The sequence below is a fragment of the Moschus berezovskii genome, chromosome 5 (genome assembly GCF_049115385.1).
Source record: "Moschus berezovskii isolate FMDL1 chromosome 5, NW_MosBer_1.0, whole genome shotgun sequence".
Taxonomy (NCBI): Eukaryota; Metazoa; Chordata; class Mammalia; order Artiodactyla; family Moschidae; genus Moschus; species Moschus berezovskii.
In genome coordinates this window covers 41,297,829-41,314,707 of record NC_142464.1, presented here as the reverse complement: position 1 = coordinate 41,314,707, position 16,879 = coordinate 41,297,829, and the positions used below count along the sequence as shown (strand labels likewise).

Here is a 16,879-nt window from a genome sequence, read left to right as displayed (position 1 = left end):
CAGCATCTCTTGAATTTTCATCAAGTGATCCTGCTTAACAAGTAGACAGTGTCAGTATAAAAAACCCATTTACTATCATTTAGAATTCATTGATGCTTATGAACTCTCATGTTGGAGAAGACTCTTCAGAGTCCCTTGGACTGCAAGGATATCCAGTCAGTCAATCCTAAAGGAAATCAGTCCTGAATATTCATTGGAAGGACTGATGCTAAAGCTGAAACTCCAATATTTTGGCCATCTGATGTGAAGAACTGACTCATTGGAAAAGACCCTGAAGGTGGGACAGATTGAAGGCAGGAGGAGAAGGGGTCGACAGATGATGAGATGGTTGGATGGCATCACCAATTTGATGGGCATAAGCTCCAGGAGTTGGTGATAGACAGGGAAGCCTGGTGTGCTGAAGTTCATGGGGTCGCAAAGTCGGACATGACTGAGCAACTGAACTGAACTGAGAATTCATTGTATACAGTCATATGTAATTTTACCATTTTATAAATTGGCATTGTTCTCAACTCATAGTCTAGACTCATTCTTTCTGAACTAAACTTTAATTTTCTAAGAATTATGATAAAGCTGAATAATTACTCTAGATATAGATAGAATCCAGTAAATCATACTATTTGTTTTAATTGAACTTGGTTTGTATTTCCAAACTTGCATTTGTTAGTTTAGTTTTCATCCTGAAATAATCATTGTCATCTTGATAGAAAGGGAATGCTGTCCTGTTAAGAATTATGCTTCAAGGGATATTCTGAAATCAACAATTTTTCCTAAAATTCTTATAAAGTCAGTTTGTTACTGATTATTATTTAGATATTTAATTGAAAACATAACATCACACTTGCTTTGGTGTTGTCAAAAGATTTAGTGTGATGAGAAAATGTTGAAAATTTAAAAATTATAAATGAGTTTTTAGATTTTTTTGTTGATTTCACTTTAATAGGAATAAGTCAACATTTTATCTGATAGATCACTAAAGCCAGTAGACTTCATACAATTTACAAATATAAATTAATATAGAACAGAGTAGGTAGAGCTTTAGATACATGAATAAATTGAAAAATTAATTTCCATTTATTCAACAAACATTTAAATATTTTAGCACTCACCGTTCTCCAGGCACTGTTTGAACAATTGGGATAGTCTAGAAAACACAGCAACAAAGATCTGATGCTTGCCTTTGTAGCACTTAAATACAAATTGGAAAGATTGTTAATATACAATAGTGATAAATATATTCAGCATATTAAGAGATTTAAGTGTCCCTTACAGTGAAGTAGGGAGGGAGTAGAATAAAATATTGAATAAGGGGATAAAATAGACCTCACTGAGTAGGTAAGATGTAAGCAGACACCTGGAAGCTGTGGGGTTTGGTTGTGTAGGCATCTAGGTGAAGACAGTTCCCCCTGCGATGAGCACCTGGTTCAGAAGTCTATGTTAAAACAATGCTTGGCATGAACAGGTTTCATCTACTTGAAAACACAGATTCTGTATATGGGTGATATGAATGGGTTTAGAAAGAGATGGGCTCAGGCATTATAGAAATACAGATAGATTGATAGACAAACATATTCTATCTATTGGTCCTCTCTCTTGAACTACTTTAGGAAGGTCTCTCTTTTTATATTCCATAGTAATATAAAATACAGCTTACGAGGCAGATTACTATTTCAATTAGCTTAGCCTAATCAAGAGATAAGGCAATGGCAACCCACTCCAGTGTTTTTGCCTGGAGAATCCCAGGGACGGGGGAGCCTGGTGGGCTGCCGTCTATGGGGTCGCACAGAGTTGGACACGACTGAAGCGACTTAGCAGTAGCAGCAGCAATCAAGGGATAAATTTTCAAATATTTAGCAGTGCCACATTCCACTCATTAGGAGTCCTGTCCATATATGTTAAATTTCACAGTTAGACTGATGTTTACCACCATGAGGGTTTCTAAAGCATTACATTTTTCTTTGGCAATATTTGAGATTACTTATTTTCTGAAACTGTGTCTTTAATGTTCAATGCATGATACAGTATGCTCGTGGCTGGTGCACTGGGATGACCCAGAGGGATGATATGGGGAGGAATTTCAAGATGGGCAACACATGTACACCCGGGGCGGATTCATGTCAGTGTATGGCAAAACCAATACAATATTGTAAAGTAATTAGCCTCCAATTAAAATTTAAAATTTAAAAAAAAAGAATTAGAATAAAATATAGAGGTTGTAAGAAATAATATTACATGAAATCTTAATAGAAATTCTATGTTGTTGATTAGTCTCATATCAGAAATGAAAAGACACCTTCATCACAAGTGATGAACCAGCTGTGAAGATCAGAAATACTGGAAATATTCTAGTTTTAGGGCAAATTTCATTGTATATAAACCCATGGAATATGAGGACCCAAATTCGTGGAGCAGAAGAAATTTAACTTATGCAGTATACCAAAATGAGAACTGCTAGAAAACTGGAGGTATGGAAGTACTATACTTGTATAATATTTTAGTTAGCCTAAAGCAACGATAATCACAGACAAGCTCTATGCAATGTTATTTATGCCCACATAGTTGAATTAATTTTCTTTTAATCTTTGTCTGCCCCAGGAAATATTTCAATTGAATTTTACATTTCTTTCCAAGAAACCAGGAACTCTGGAATCCAATCTCATTTACTTTAACTTTTTTTCTCAGTTATTTCCAAATCCTAAATGAATTCAAAGCCAAAAATTTATCTTGCATTTACTTCCTAAATATGTAAAAATGACATGATATATGTGAAATTAATATAATTCTGTGTTTAGGTGTACTCATCTACTTATTAAACACATATTGGTGTATCATATTAACATTCATCTCAATACATGTAAAACATAAAATAATAGTTTCTTTTGGAGGCACTATGTATACTGGTTGCAAAAGGAGCTCTAAGTCAAATACTCTGGGCTCAATAATTAACTCCACTTCCTTCTAGCTGTGTCTCCTTAGGCAAGTTAATTAACCTCTCTGCTTCAAAGACCCTATGCCAAAAATGGGAATTAATGTGGTTCTTACAGAATAAAGTAATTGTGAGTAATAAAAAATGTCACGTGAAGTGCTCAGCATTATGCCTGTCATCTAATAAAAATTCAACAAATATATACTATTTTTAATATGTGGGCATTTTAAAGTATCCTGTGATGTTATTACAATATTACTTTTAAAATATGTAATGGTTTTCCATTTTTAAAATGACAGAGGAATGGGACAGAGTCCCCAAAAGCAATGACATATCTTGATTTTTGAGAAGGAAAATAAAGAGCAATGCAGTTTCCAGTGAATGAATTACAGATATCATGATACAGAATTTCAAAGGTGACCAACACGACCAATTTCAAAAAGAAAAAAAGAAAAACAGTTTGATGATTTTTTACACTTGAATGTCTTCTTTTCTTTTTTGTCTTTGGATGGATTTTAGTTCAGATCTTAATGAACTCTGTAGAACTTTCAAACAGCTGAATACAAATCTCTCTATGACATAAATATTTCAATATAAGAAAAAGAGTTTTCCCAATATAAAGGCCTAAAAAAGTTATAAGAGACTCACAAAGAATACTTAAACTATGTTCATTAACTTTAAAGGAAGACTCAAAATTATATGTAAGGGTGAATTCTTGGAGTTTTTAAGTAGGTTCACCAGCCTTGGGAAAGTTTCCGAATTTCTAATTCTTCTGAATTTTTATTCTGTAAACCTATGACTAGTCACATATCTCAAAACTGTCACTTACAAAATGAATCTTAAATATGACTAAGGTTAGAAAGCCATATTTACAACTAAGGGCTTTTTTTTTTTTTTTTTTCTAATCAGCAATATAACTGAAATTTGACACTGAATTTAAAGTGTATGCAGCAATCTGATAGAGGAAAATTTAGATATCCAAATTAAGAAAACCAGGATTTAGGAACCAAATAAGTTTAAGAGTAGTTTTATCAAACTGTGTTCAAACACATTGAGGAAGAAATGAAGTTGCTCAGTCATGTCCGACTCTTTTTGACCCCATGGACTGTAGCCCACCAGGCTCCTCCATCCATGGAATTTTCCAGGCAGGAGTCCTGGAGTAGGTTGCCATTTCCTTCTCCAGGGGATCTTCCTGACCCAGGTATCAAACCTGGGTCTCCTACATTTCAGGCAGGCGCTTTACTGTCTAGGCCATCAGGGTCAAACTCATTGGGATTTCTTAATTTCTTGAATAGTTTATCTGTCTCACTAAGAAACCGTACTAGAAAGATGCATAGTAAGAACATGTAAGAGAACCAGACAGTCTGTCTTAAAATTAAACACAGCACAGATAGTAGATTTTAGAGCTCTATGGTGACCATCCAGTACAACTCTCTATATCCTTCCACCCCCACATCATTTTCTTGATAGATAAACTGGTGGCTCAGTTGGTAAAGAAACTGCCTGCAATGCAGGAGACCAGGTTCAATCCCCAGGTGGGCAAGATCCCTGGAGAAGGAAATAACAACCCACTTCAGTATTCTTGACTGGAGAAGCCCACGGACAGAAAAGACTGGAGGCCTACAGTCCATAGGCTCAAAGGAGTTGGACACAACTTAGTGACTAAACAGCCACCAAACTAAAAGAATTCAACATTGTCTTCATCTTCCAAAAGTGTGTTTTCTTCCCCGAAATGATACTACTATTTAAGAAGAAGTGTAGTGGTAAGAAACAGGAAGACTGAAAATTCAGCTATTGGTACGTGGAAGGACTGCCCAGACAGAACTACAGAGTTTTTAGATTTGTAGTTGAGGAAACAACTGTCTGAGTTTGGAGAGAACAGGCAGCTAGAATGTGTAGGTCTGATTACCAGAAAGGAGGAAAATACACAGAGAAGAGCTCTAGAAATCTCATATGTGTTACTCTGAGAATTTGATTTGAAAAACAACCTTCACATATGTCTAGTGAAATTTGACAAGGCTAGTCAAAGAATAACTGCTAGAAAAGAATGATTACAAGAGAACTTTAAATAGAATTCCCACCGTTTTCTTAGGCCTGGGCATCTTTTGAATTTCTATCAGTCAGAGTAGTGAATTTTCTTTGAATACATGGAATATTCAGTAGAGAGCACAGAAGAGTTGAGCTTTGGTAATAAAGATAAATAACTCTAAAGACAACTTCAGACTTAGCCTAAAGATGTCATTAAAACAAGCTTTGTAGTTAGTTGGACCCACAAATAATCATTTGCAGAAACAGTCCTAACTCCTTCTAAGAGATTAAACAAATCTAACACTAAGCAGAGTAAGATCTCAATATCTGAGAACCAATAAAAACATTATTGGACATAAAGAAAAATAGGAAAATATGACTAATAACTGGGAAATAATTGCCAATAAAAATAGACATGGAAATGACGTGATAGAATTAACAGACAAGAAATTCAAAACACCATTACAAATACAAATATATTAAGGAGTTAAAGAAAAGCATGATAATTTACATTCTTCAAAAGAAAAGTACAATATCAGGGTATTTTGCTCAAATTGATCTTATATTTAGACATGTTATATGAGTGTAATAATGATAACAATTATAACAAAAGGACCAGATAGCAGTTACTATTTTGGAATATGCTGTTCCTCCTGGCTCTTTGTTAAGTGCGATACACATATTACCTAATATAATCTTTATAGAAACTACATAATAATTATTGCATTTATTATTTTTTCAAGTATAAAGAAGAGGTTGAGAGGTATCGTGTAATTCATTAGAGAGAATACAAAAGAAGATACCAAAGCAAAGATTTAAGCACATGTCTGTCTGAATTCAAAAGTACATCATAACATTGTTTCCCATATCCTAAGAGTTATAAGCATGAGTTTCAGTTTAGAATTTATTTTTAGCCTACACTGCCAGGTTTAAGAAATATTCTAAGGTTCTGTTTTATGTTTTTTATTTCATATGAAATTTCAGTTCAGTTCCGTTGCTCAGTAGTGTCCAACTCTTTGCTACCCCATGGACTGCAGCATGCCAGGCTTCCCTGTCCATCACCAACTCCCAGAGCTTACTCAAGCTCATGTCCATTGAGTCAGTGATGCCATCCAACCATCTCATCCTCTGTCGTCCCATTCTCCTCCCACCTTCAATCTTTCTCAGCATCAGGGTATTTTCCAGTGAGTCAGTTCTTCGCATCAGGTGGCCAAAGTATTGGAGTTTCAGCTTCAGCATCAGTCCTTCCAATGAATATTCAAGACTAATTTCCTTTACGGTGGACTGGTTGGATCTCCTTGCAGCCTGAGGAATTCTCAAGAGTCTTCTCCAACACCGCAATCCAAAAGCATCAATTCTTCAGTACTCAGCTTTCTTTATAGTCCAATGCTCACATCCATACATGACTAATGGGAAAACCATAGCTTTGAATAGATGGACCTTTGTTGGCAATGTAATGTCTCTGCTTTTTAATATGCTGTCTAGGGTGGTCATAACTTTTCTAACAAGGAGCAAGCATCTTTTAATTTCATGGCTGCACTCACCATCTGCAGTGATTTTGCAGCCCAAAAAACAAAGTCTGTCACTGTTTCCACTGTTTCCCCATCTATTTCCCATGAAGTGATGGGACCAGATGCTATGATATTCGGTTTCTGAATGTTGAGCTTCAAGTCAAACTTTTCACTCTCCTCTTTCACTTTCATCAAGAGGCCTTTGAGTTCCTCTTCACTTTCTGCCATAAGGGTGGTATCATCTGCATATCTGAGGTTATTGATATTTCTCCCAGCAGTCTTGATTCCAGCTTGTGCTTCATCAAGCCTAGCGTTTCTCATGATGTACTCTGCATTTATGTTAAATAAGCAGGGTGACTATATACAGCCTTGACATACTCCTTTCCATATTTGGAACCAGTCTGTTGTTCCATGTACAGTTCTAACTTTTGCTTCTTGACCTGCATACAGACTTCTCAGGAGGCAGGTAAGATGGTCTGGTATTCCCATCTCTTTCAGAATTTTCCACAATTTGTTGTGATCCACACAGTCAAAGGCTTTGACATAGTCAATAAAAGCTATTCAAAGTGTATCCTGCAAATACAGATAATTTTCGGCACTCATAAATCAGTCTGTCATTTATTTATAAGAATAACTATTTGTTAGGTTGAATCTAGAGCCTTTACTAGAATCATTAGTGTAACAGTTATATTTTTTTAAACAAAGTGGAGTTATTTAATATTTTTGTTCATATTTTTAATCAAACAAAACAAGAAATGTTTAATATATGAGATAATTTTAAAACCACTTGAAAGTGTGTTAAACATTAACACTGGTTTCTCATCAGATCTTATAAATCTTTTACCTTTTTAAACATAGATGCTGTCACCAAGTTAAAAAAGAATACATCAATACATCCTTATACAGTAAATATGCAGCTTGGAGACAAGAAAAACAGTAGCAATCTTTTCTTTAATTCTAAAATAAAAAGCTGGAAATACAATAGTTAAATCTAGTATATTTTTTTCTTATGGTCAATTTTCTTTCAAATGTATAGTGATAATGCAGAATATATACTTAAAGTAATATGTTATTCAGATTTTCATCAGAAATAGAAAAATACCTTAGGTCAAAATTATTAATAATAATGTGAAAAATTGTTAAGATTTCTGAAGCTCTGTTATTTAAATTAGAGGCAAGGTTAAAAAATTTATCATACAGATAAATCCCAATATTTACTTGTATTCTATTTTTCTTCTGATAGTGTTTCTAAGAAAAAGTAAGAAGTACGTTTAGACTAAATTGTGAGACTATGTAAGTTTTCATATGTCTATCTTTGATAATTTAAAACTATATTCCCAGTTTTTAAACAGTACTATCAAAATTAGCATTTACCTAAAGAACAGTCTCTGTTAGTTGCTCAGTGGTGTCCGACTCTTTGCAACCCCATGGACTGGGATCCTCTGCCCATGGGATTCTCCTGACAAGAATACTGGAGTGAGTTGCCATTTCCTTCTCCAGGGGATCTTCCCACCCTAGGGATAAAACCTGGGTCTCCTGCATTGCAGGTGAATTCTTTACCTTCTGAGCCACCAGGAAAGCCCTGAAGAACAGTCTAAGACTTCACAATGTGGTCAACTTTTCAGGCTATTTTCCTTTTGCTCCTCTTATGCACAACTCACAGTATATGTCAACTAAACCATTCGCCTTTCGTTCACCTTTCACTAAGACCTCTTAGTGCAGTGGTTTTCAAACTCTTAATATGCTTGTGAATCATCTGGAAAATTTGTTGAAATATATTTACCTGCTCGGCTGGTCTTGGGTGGAGTCATCATTAGAAATGAATATGCTACAAATCCAGACACCAGATATTGAATAGTCAGGTTTTTAGAGTGCTGCATGCTGTTCTGCTTTTCCTCTTCAGCCTCTAACACTGTTCATATGTGATTCTCCTCTGTGGTCCTTTATGTTTTTGCTGATTGATTGACTGAATTGTCTATTTCATCCTATGCTAAGAGAGAATATTGTATACGTGTCATCATTATCCTGAAGTTTTATCTTCAGTTTTTTGTGTGTAGTCAGTGATCTCCTAAACTTTGAGGACTATTTATTACTGATAATACTACTATCTAGCATGGTGTCTGACCCATCAGTTCAGTTCAGTTCAGTTGCTCAGTCGTGTCCGACTCTCCGCGACCCCATGAATCACAGCAGGCCAGGCCTCCCTGTCCATCACCAATTCCCGGAGTTCACTTAAACCCATGTCCACAGAGTCGGTGATGCCATCCAGCCATCTCATTCTCTATCGTCTCCTCCTCCTGCCCCCAACCTTTCCCAGCATCAGAGTCTTTTCCAGTGAGTCAACTCGTCGCATGAGGTGGCCAAAGTATTGCAGTTTCAGCTTTAGCATCAGTCCTTCCAATGAACACCCAGGATTGATCTCCTTCAGAATGGACTGGTTAGATCTCCTTGCAGTCCAAGGGACTCTCAAGAGTCTTCTCCAACACCACAGTTCAAAAGCATCAATTCTTCGGCGATCAGCTTTCTTCACAGTCCAACTCTCACATCCATACATGACCACAGGAAAAACCATAGCCTTGACTAGACGGCCCTTTGTTGGCAAAGTAATGTCTCTGCTTTTTAATATGCCATCTAGGTTGGTCATAACTTTCCTTCCAAGGAGTAAACGTCTTTTAATTTCACGGCTGCGATCTGACCCATAGTACCTACCAAATAAATATGTATTATAAAATAATTTATGGGAGTGATTGGTTTTTCCCGTGGTCATGTATGGATGTGAGAGTTGGACTGTGAAGAAAGCTGATCGCCGAAGAATCGATGCTTTTGAACTGTGGTGTTGGAGAAGACTCTTGAGAGTCCCTTATACTGCAAGGAGATCCAACCAGTCCATTCTAAAGGAGATCAATCCTGGATGTTCATTGGAGGGACTGATGCTGAAGCTGAAACTGCAATACTTTGGCCACCTCATGCGGCGAGTTGACTCACTGGAAAAGACTCTGATGCTGGGAAAGGTTGGGGGCGGGAGGAGAAGGAGACGACAGAGAATGAGATGGCTGGATGGCATCACCGACTCTGTGGACATGAGTTTGAGTGAGCTCCGGGAGTTGGTGATGGACAGGGAGGTCTGGCGTGCTGTGATTCATGGGGTCGCGGAGAGTCGGACACGACTGAGCGACTGAACTGAACTGAACTGAACTGAGAGAGAAATAGAAGATAAGAAAAAGGAAGGAAGGTTAAAAGAAAGAATTAGGTACTATGATACCATATGTCACTGCAATTTTCATATAGTTCCTTCCACATACAAAACTACTACAATAAGGAAAATAACAGTAATTGAAGCTTTTATTGTATTTGTTGTTGTTTTGAAAAGTTGTTCAGTCGTGTCTTTTTGCGACCCCATCTACTGTAGCCCGTTAGGCTCCTCTGTCCATGGGATTCTCCAGGCAAGAATACTGGAGTGGGTTGCCATACCCTTCTCCAGGGGATCTTCCTGACCCATTAACTTGGGTTTCCTGTGTTGCAAGCAGATTCTTTATTGTCTGAGCCACCATGCTGCTGCTGCTAAGTTGCTTCAGTCGTGTCCGACTCTGTGCGACCCCACAGACAGCAGCCCACCGGGCTCCCCCATCCCTGGGATTCTCCAGGCAAGAACACTGGAGTGGGTTGCCCTTTCTTTCTCCAATGCATGAAAGTGAAAAGTGAAAGTGAAGTCGCTCAGTCGTTGGGTTTGGGGGAGGGAGCAATTTTTTCCATTCTCTCACTTTCTAAATAGCAATATTTCCAGGGAGGATAGACAGATGGACAGACAGACTCTAGTGCCACAAGCATATTTTGCAATAGGCATGCAAAGAAAGAGATAGTCTTCTATCATTTAATTATTCTTAGTATTTATTGGGGACTTAAAGTGAATCCCTCCTCTTTTAAAGTGAATCCCTCCTCTTTTAATGTAAAAAGCAGTTATGATAATAGAAGATGAGAAATTTTTTCAGGAGATAAAATTCTGAATATTTCATAGATGATCATCAATGCTGCAAATGAAGCTAATGCTTTTTATCAACCTTAACTCAGATCTGGGCCCCAAGATGTGCCAAATGCAGAGCAACAGAATAAAAACTTACTATCATAGCAAATCCTTTTAGATTGTGATTTCACTGAGGGACCGACAATCATTACTAAAAGAAAAAATGCTTTATATTTTATTTTTACTTAATGTCTTGGGATTTAGCAAGAAGTGCATTGACACCACATTTGAAGACTGACTCAGTTATAGACATTATCGTATGTATGAAATATTAATCTGCCTTCAGATCTTCTTTGTTAAATGAATTATTTCACTTCAAAATTTCTCACTGGTACTAGTTACTTCTTCTTTGCCATCAGTAATATATGTAGGTTTTCTTTTTTCTCTTTCAGGGTTTGAGCTTGAAAAGACTGGAGTCAGTACAAGGAGGGAGAGAGGTAAGAAAGTCAAAGGGAGAGGGATGGGGAAGAAGAGAAAAGGGTTTCAGTGTTGCCATGATGTGGGGGATGTTGACTGATGCTGATGATGTTAAGGATGATGGGGATGTGCTGAAAGGGATTTTGATAACATCTCATTCACTCTGGCTAAAACACATTTTACACTTGTTTATGTAAATGAGTTATTTGTACTTGCTCTTCTAAAACTGAAGAAAATATCCTGTCTCCAGTGAGGTAAATGTTTTGTTTCTGTTAAAGTGGATTTTTAAAGCAGTAGGGCCCTCTAGACAGGGCAGAAAAACCATTTTGAGCAAATAATTTTTACAATATTTAAAGTGATTTACCGAAAGATTAGCATAATTTTAACAATGAAAACATTTTATGGCATCTGTGATTCTTCACCCTTGTGTCCAAGGGTTTTGGCATATGCTGCTAGGTGGGTGTGCATTGTTCAATGGTGTGAAGTTGGTCTGGTAAGACTAGTGATTCTAAAATTTCCTTTAATTAGTGTCTACTCTAGATGCTTTATACAGAAGGGAAATTTTTAGTAGTATCAAACAGAATATCATATTATTTATGTGACTTATATTATTATCAAATTTTAATTAGATAAAATCCTTTTTCGTCTAAATGTGCAAACGCTCTACTTTTCTCTGTGACTCAGGTTGCTGGATGTAGTGAGATGGTGGGATATTTAATTCAGTAAATCAATATTTTCTTGTTACTCAAAAGGTAATTTTATTTTTAGTGATATTTACAGAATAATTTAGGTCAAAGGTGAAGACACGTAGTCTATAAAATGAGAAAATAATGTAACCCTCCTCCCATCTGCGGTTTCTCTTTATGTGAAATCATATTTCTTGTGTATTTAATGCATGGTGTTTGCCCCTCTCTCTTTGCTCTTCTAATTTCCAGTTGCATGTTTTTAGTATTTGGCATTTTAGTTCCTAGTTAACTGTCATGTAGGGCCTCTTTCCATTTATTTGCTATTTCTATCCAGAAGAATCTATTCCTTTAGAGGGATGCACAAGAGTAGGATCACATTGGCAAAAGAGCTGGGGAAGGTGAAATATAGTTAAATCTCTAGAGATATTTCGTATGGTAGGAGAGGTGAAAGAGACACAATCATCAGTAGAAGCATGTACTGTATAAGGAAGATCTCAGAGCCATTTACTGGTTTGTGAGGGTAACTACTGTCTGTCAGTTGGAACTAAAGTGGATCTAGTTAGAGAAAGAACCCAACTCTCATGTTCTAAGTGAAAGTTCACAGCTAAGCAGGACAGTTGTGATTTATTTCTGCTGATTCAGTGTCTTTGAGGATGTAGTTTCAGCTCCTCACCACTGTATCCTAGTCTGAGAGCAATTGTGTGTCTAAAGAAGGGAAATTCAAATCCATGTAGCCATGAGCTGACATTGCTAAATGGTAGCAAAAATCATTTTTTAAGTTAAGATTTTGTAGTTTTTTCATGTTATGTTTAAAAGCTTAATGACTGGCTTTTACTGAGAAGAGTTGCTGTTAAATTTTATTGCTTATTTTTTATTTCTTCTGATTTTATTTTTATTATAAATATACTTAAGGGTAAGGAACATGTCAATAATGTATTTTAAATTAAAATTTTTTCTTGGAAGTATTTTGTGGTTTGTGTGAAGGCCAAATTTTTAATGACCTACAATTTAATATATATCTGCATTGAGGGGACAACCTTGATTTGGGATCCATTCTGAGGTTAGTGGAGCTATTGTGAAGAAGATAAGATCATCAAATTAACGAAAGCATTATTATGGGCAATATTGGGTTACTTGGGCTTATTTGTAATCAACTTAACACTCACCTCAGTTTTCCCTGTGATTATAAAGTCTAATCCATTCTATGGTAAGACACTTTAGGGAGGTATCAGACAAGAGGAGATATATGTTGTGAACATTGTTTATCAAGTTACAGTGGTAAGTGACCTATGAATAAGAGTGTAATTCCTTAAGAGTGTCCTGATCTCTCTTGCTTATGAATTGTGACAGGCATCTTTCTGATTCCTGCTTGCTGTGTTCTGTTACATGTGTGTATTACAAAGATGTATATATAAAGTACTTGTGATTATGTTAAATTGAAATGTGTGGATTTGGAAAACTCTTATTCAAAATACCCTCTTAGAATTTTTCATCCTAATGCTATTGTGATTGATGAAGACAAAACGACAATGATTACTTCTTAAGATGAATTAATTTGTCTTAGTTCAAATGACAGATGTTCCCAGTAGATGTTGACGGATGTGATACTAAGGGCCTCTTCCCAAATATTTATAAGAAGGTTTAAGAAGTATCCTTTAAAATGTTCTATTTACCATTTGAGAGTTTGCATGGAAAATTGAAGCAGGCAGTAATATGCTGTTTAGCTAAGTAGTAAATATTATTAAAAGGCTAATTGCTAGACAGGAAGACCACATTTGAACACTACATGCTGTATAAAAAAAATATAAATTAAGAAGAATTGATTAAAATACAAATTTCCTGAAGGAAAAAGAGATGAGCAGTACCTAAATTACTTGTATTGTTTTAAACACTTGAAAACACATGTTAGTTGTATTAAAAAAATTAGTTACCTTTTTTTAATGTATTTATACATGCATATAAATTGAGGATGCTGATCATAATAAGTAATAGCAAGGTTGTTTAAAAAGGGAAATTAGTGGAACGCTGTGTAAAACGTCATTGTATAACTGATATTTCTATCTGTGAGTGAATTTCCTGACTCTTGTGGATCTTATAACTCATAAAAAAATTCTCTGTGAAATTTCATTGGATATGACACATAGATAAATCATATTTCTTTCCTTAAGGAAACTCTGTTCTCCTATATACAGTATTTTTACTGTGAATTGTGGATAAAACCAGGTTACTATCAGTTTTCTTATAAGATTGTATACCTTTGATAGCTTATGGTGAATGAGGTCAGGTTCGTGATCTCTGAAGATTTTGGCTTCAGGACGTGGAACCAGGTTTGATCATTTAAAAGCTTTTGTATTGCAGAGTTTTATTACAGTGAAAAAGGGACAGGGAAAGCTTCTGACACAGATATCATAAGGGGGATGGGGAAGACCACCTTCCCTAGTCTAAGCAAGGGAGTTATATACTTTTTTAATTGGTTATTACAATAAATCAAAAGAATGTCTCAAGGTTGTAAAAATTTTACCAGACCCACTCCCACAATTTACATTTTAAGGTAACAGGATTAGAATTCAACAATAGAGAGATTTTACCAGATCCACTCCCATAATATACATTCTAAAATATCAGGATTAGTCAGAAGGTTTTCAGGAAGGACATACTGTCCTCAAGCAGGATACATTGTTATATAATCCTTAGTACAGAGTTTGAACTGAGTTGTTGTGTAATCATCTGTTCCAGGCTTAAACAAAAAAACCTTTTATGTGACTAAGACTAAGAAATGTAGAGGGGAGAAAAAAAAACGTTTTGTCTTCTCCTCCTCCTTGAGAATTCTAGACTCCTGTCTCCTCCTTGAGAGCCCCAGACCCCTTTCTCCTCCTTGGGGACCCAGGACTTCTTATTAACTTGCTTAGGAATTGACTCACCTTTGTTATTTTAAATATTAGTATCATATTTTCCAAAATACAGTTTTTGTTAACTTGGTAAAGATTCATATGCATATGCACCTGTGTGTGTATGTGTGCATGTGTTTGTACAAAATAATTTTGAATGGCAAGTTGTCTTTTCTTCTACCCTACCTGAAAAATACCTGATCATCCCTATTCTGAATATCTTATATTTTATATCGCAGGGCTTCCCTTGTAGCTCAGTCAGTAAAGAATCTGCCTGCAGTGCAGGAGACCGAGTTCAGTCCCTGGGTTGGGAAGATCCCCTGGAGAAGGAAATAGCAACCCACTCCAGTATCCTTGCCTGGAAAATCTCATGGACAGAGGAGCCTGGTGAGCTGCAATCCATGGGGTTGCAAAGAGTCGGGCACGACTGAGAGACTAACACTTACTTATATTGCCAAGTCTAAATATACATGATATGAGACTTATATGGATAAAGAAAGCTGTTATGGTTCAATATCTAAATCAGGATTAAGCATTTAATTTCAGAAGTTATACTTAATGTTGCAAGCTGAGAGACAGTGATTATCAGAACTTTTGGATTGTGGCTGTGTTATTGGAAGTTACAGAAATAACTGTATAATTACAATAAAGTGCAAGTTTGTAATGAGCAGGAATCACTTTTACATAATTGGCAGAGCTCAAATCTCCCAAAGTAACGAACAGAGTAAGTAGTGATCATGTTACCATCCTTCACCTGGAATTCTGAAGAAAGATTAATATTGGTACACGTGAACATTTTAAATAAGGAGTTTTATATTCCTATAAGACAGATATTGAAAATGATTCTTAAACATCTGAGAGAAAAGGAAAATTTTCGATAATTTCTAGATGCATTCCTTAGAAATAGACCCCCCAAAGTATAGACACATGCATCCTTTTATGAGAAAAATCCCCTGTTGTGACTTGAAAATTGATTTTCAGTTTCAGTTGGTTATGTTTGACCATGCCAGTGATACTTCTTAAAATTTGGATTTTACTTGTAGGATTAAAAGTACAAATAAATAGATTCTGACGGACACATAGTTAGGAAACAGTGGACATAGCAAATTATTAAAAGCTGATTTATGAATGTGTTACTCTCAAGAAAATCATGGACATGCTTACAACCTACCTGCTTTGTAATTCAGAATGCTTTATCAACTTTCTCTGTTGGACTATAATGTTCCCAATCCTCTCTTTGCCAAAAACCATAACTAGGAAATTACAGATGATATGAACTTCTAGTACATAAGCATAATCAATCAGAGATATTTCTACTTGAAGTAAGTCATTTTGGAAGTTCAGCCTCAAAAGGGAGAATGTTCAAAGACTCAGATCAATGATACCCTGTATTTCTTTTTTTGGTTGTTGTTGTTGTAATACTTTTATTTTTTTTATTGGAGGCTAATTATTTTACAATATTATATTGGTTGGTTTTGCCATACATTGACATGAATCCGCCCCGGGTGTGTGAGTTCCCCTTTCTGAACCCCCCTCCCACCTCCCTCCTCTCCTTATCCTCCCTCTGGGTCATCCCCGCACACCAGCACCGAGCATCCTGTATCATGCATTGATCTTGAACTGGCGATTCGTGTCACATATGATAATATACATGTTTCAATGCCATTCTCCTAAATTATCCCACCCTCACCCTCTCCCACAGAGCCCCAAAATCTGTTCTATATACCTGTGTCTCTTTTGCTGTCTCCTATACAGGGTTATCATTTCCATCTTTCTAAATTCCATATATATGCGTTAGTATACTGTATTGGCGGAGAAGGCAATGGCAAGCCACTCCAGTACTCTTGCCTAGAAAATCCCATGGGTGGAGAAGCCTGGTAGGCTGCAGTCCGTGGGGTCGCTAAGGGTCGGACACGACTGAGTGACTTCACTTTCACTTTTCACTTTCACACATTGGAGAAGGAAATGGCAACCCACTCCAGTGTTCTTGCTGGAGAATCCCAGGGATGGGGGAGCCTGGTGGGCTTCCGTCTATGGGGTCACACAGAGTCGGACATGACTCAAGTGACTTAGCAGTAGCAGCATACTGTATTGGTGTTTTTCTTTCTGGCTTACTTCACTCTGTATAATAGGCTCCAGTTTCATCCACCTCATTAGAACTGATTCAAATGTGTTCTTTTTAATGGCTGAGTAATACTCCATTGTGTATAGGTACCAAAGCTTTTTTATCCATTCGTCTGCAGATGGACATCTAGGTTGCTTCCATGTCCTGGCTATTATAAACAGTGCTGCGATGAACATTGGAGTACATGTGTCTCTTTCAATTCTGGTTTCCTGATACCCTGTATTTCAAAATAATTTATTTACCCATAATAATAGGCATTATTAAAAGTGAAACAAAA

At 36.4% G+C, this 16,879-nt stretch overlaps 1 protein-coding gene across 2 annotated transcripts in view; it reads left to right on the top strand.

Annotated features, from left to right (window-relative positions):
- Positions 1-16,879, top strand: part of CCSER1 (coiled-coil serine rich protein 1) — a 1,509,256-nt gene that overhangs the window by 1,004,818 nt on the left and 487,559 nt on the right. For both annotated transcript variants that reach the window (XM_055435111.2, XM_055435112.2), the window contains exon 10: positions 10,879-10,923. In XM_055435111.2, coding sequence (XP_055291086.2) covers positions 10,879-10,923 — 45 coding nt within the window. The remainder of the gene's footprint in view (positions 1-10,878; positions 10,924-16,879) is intronic.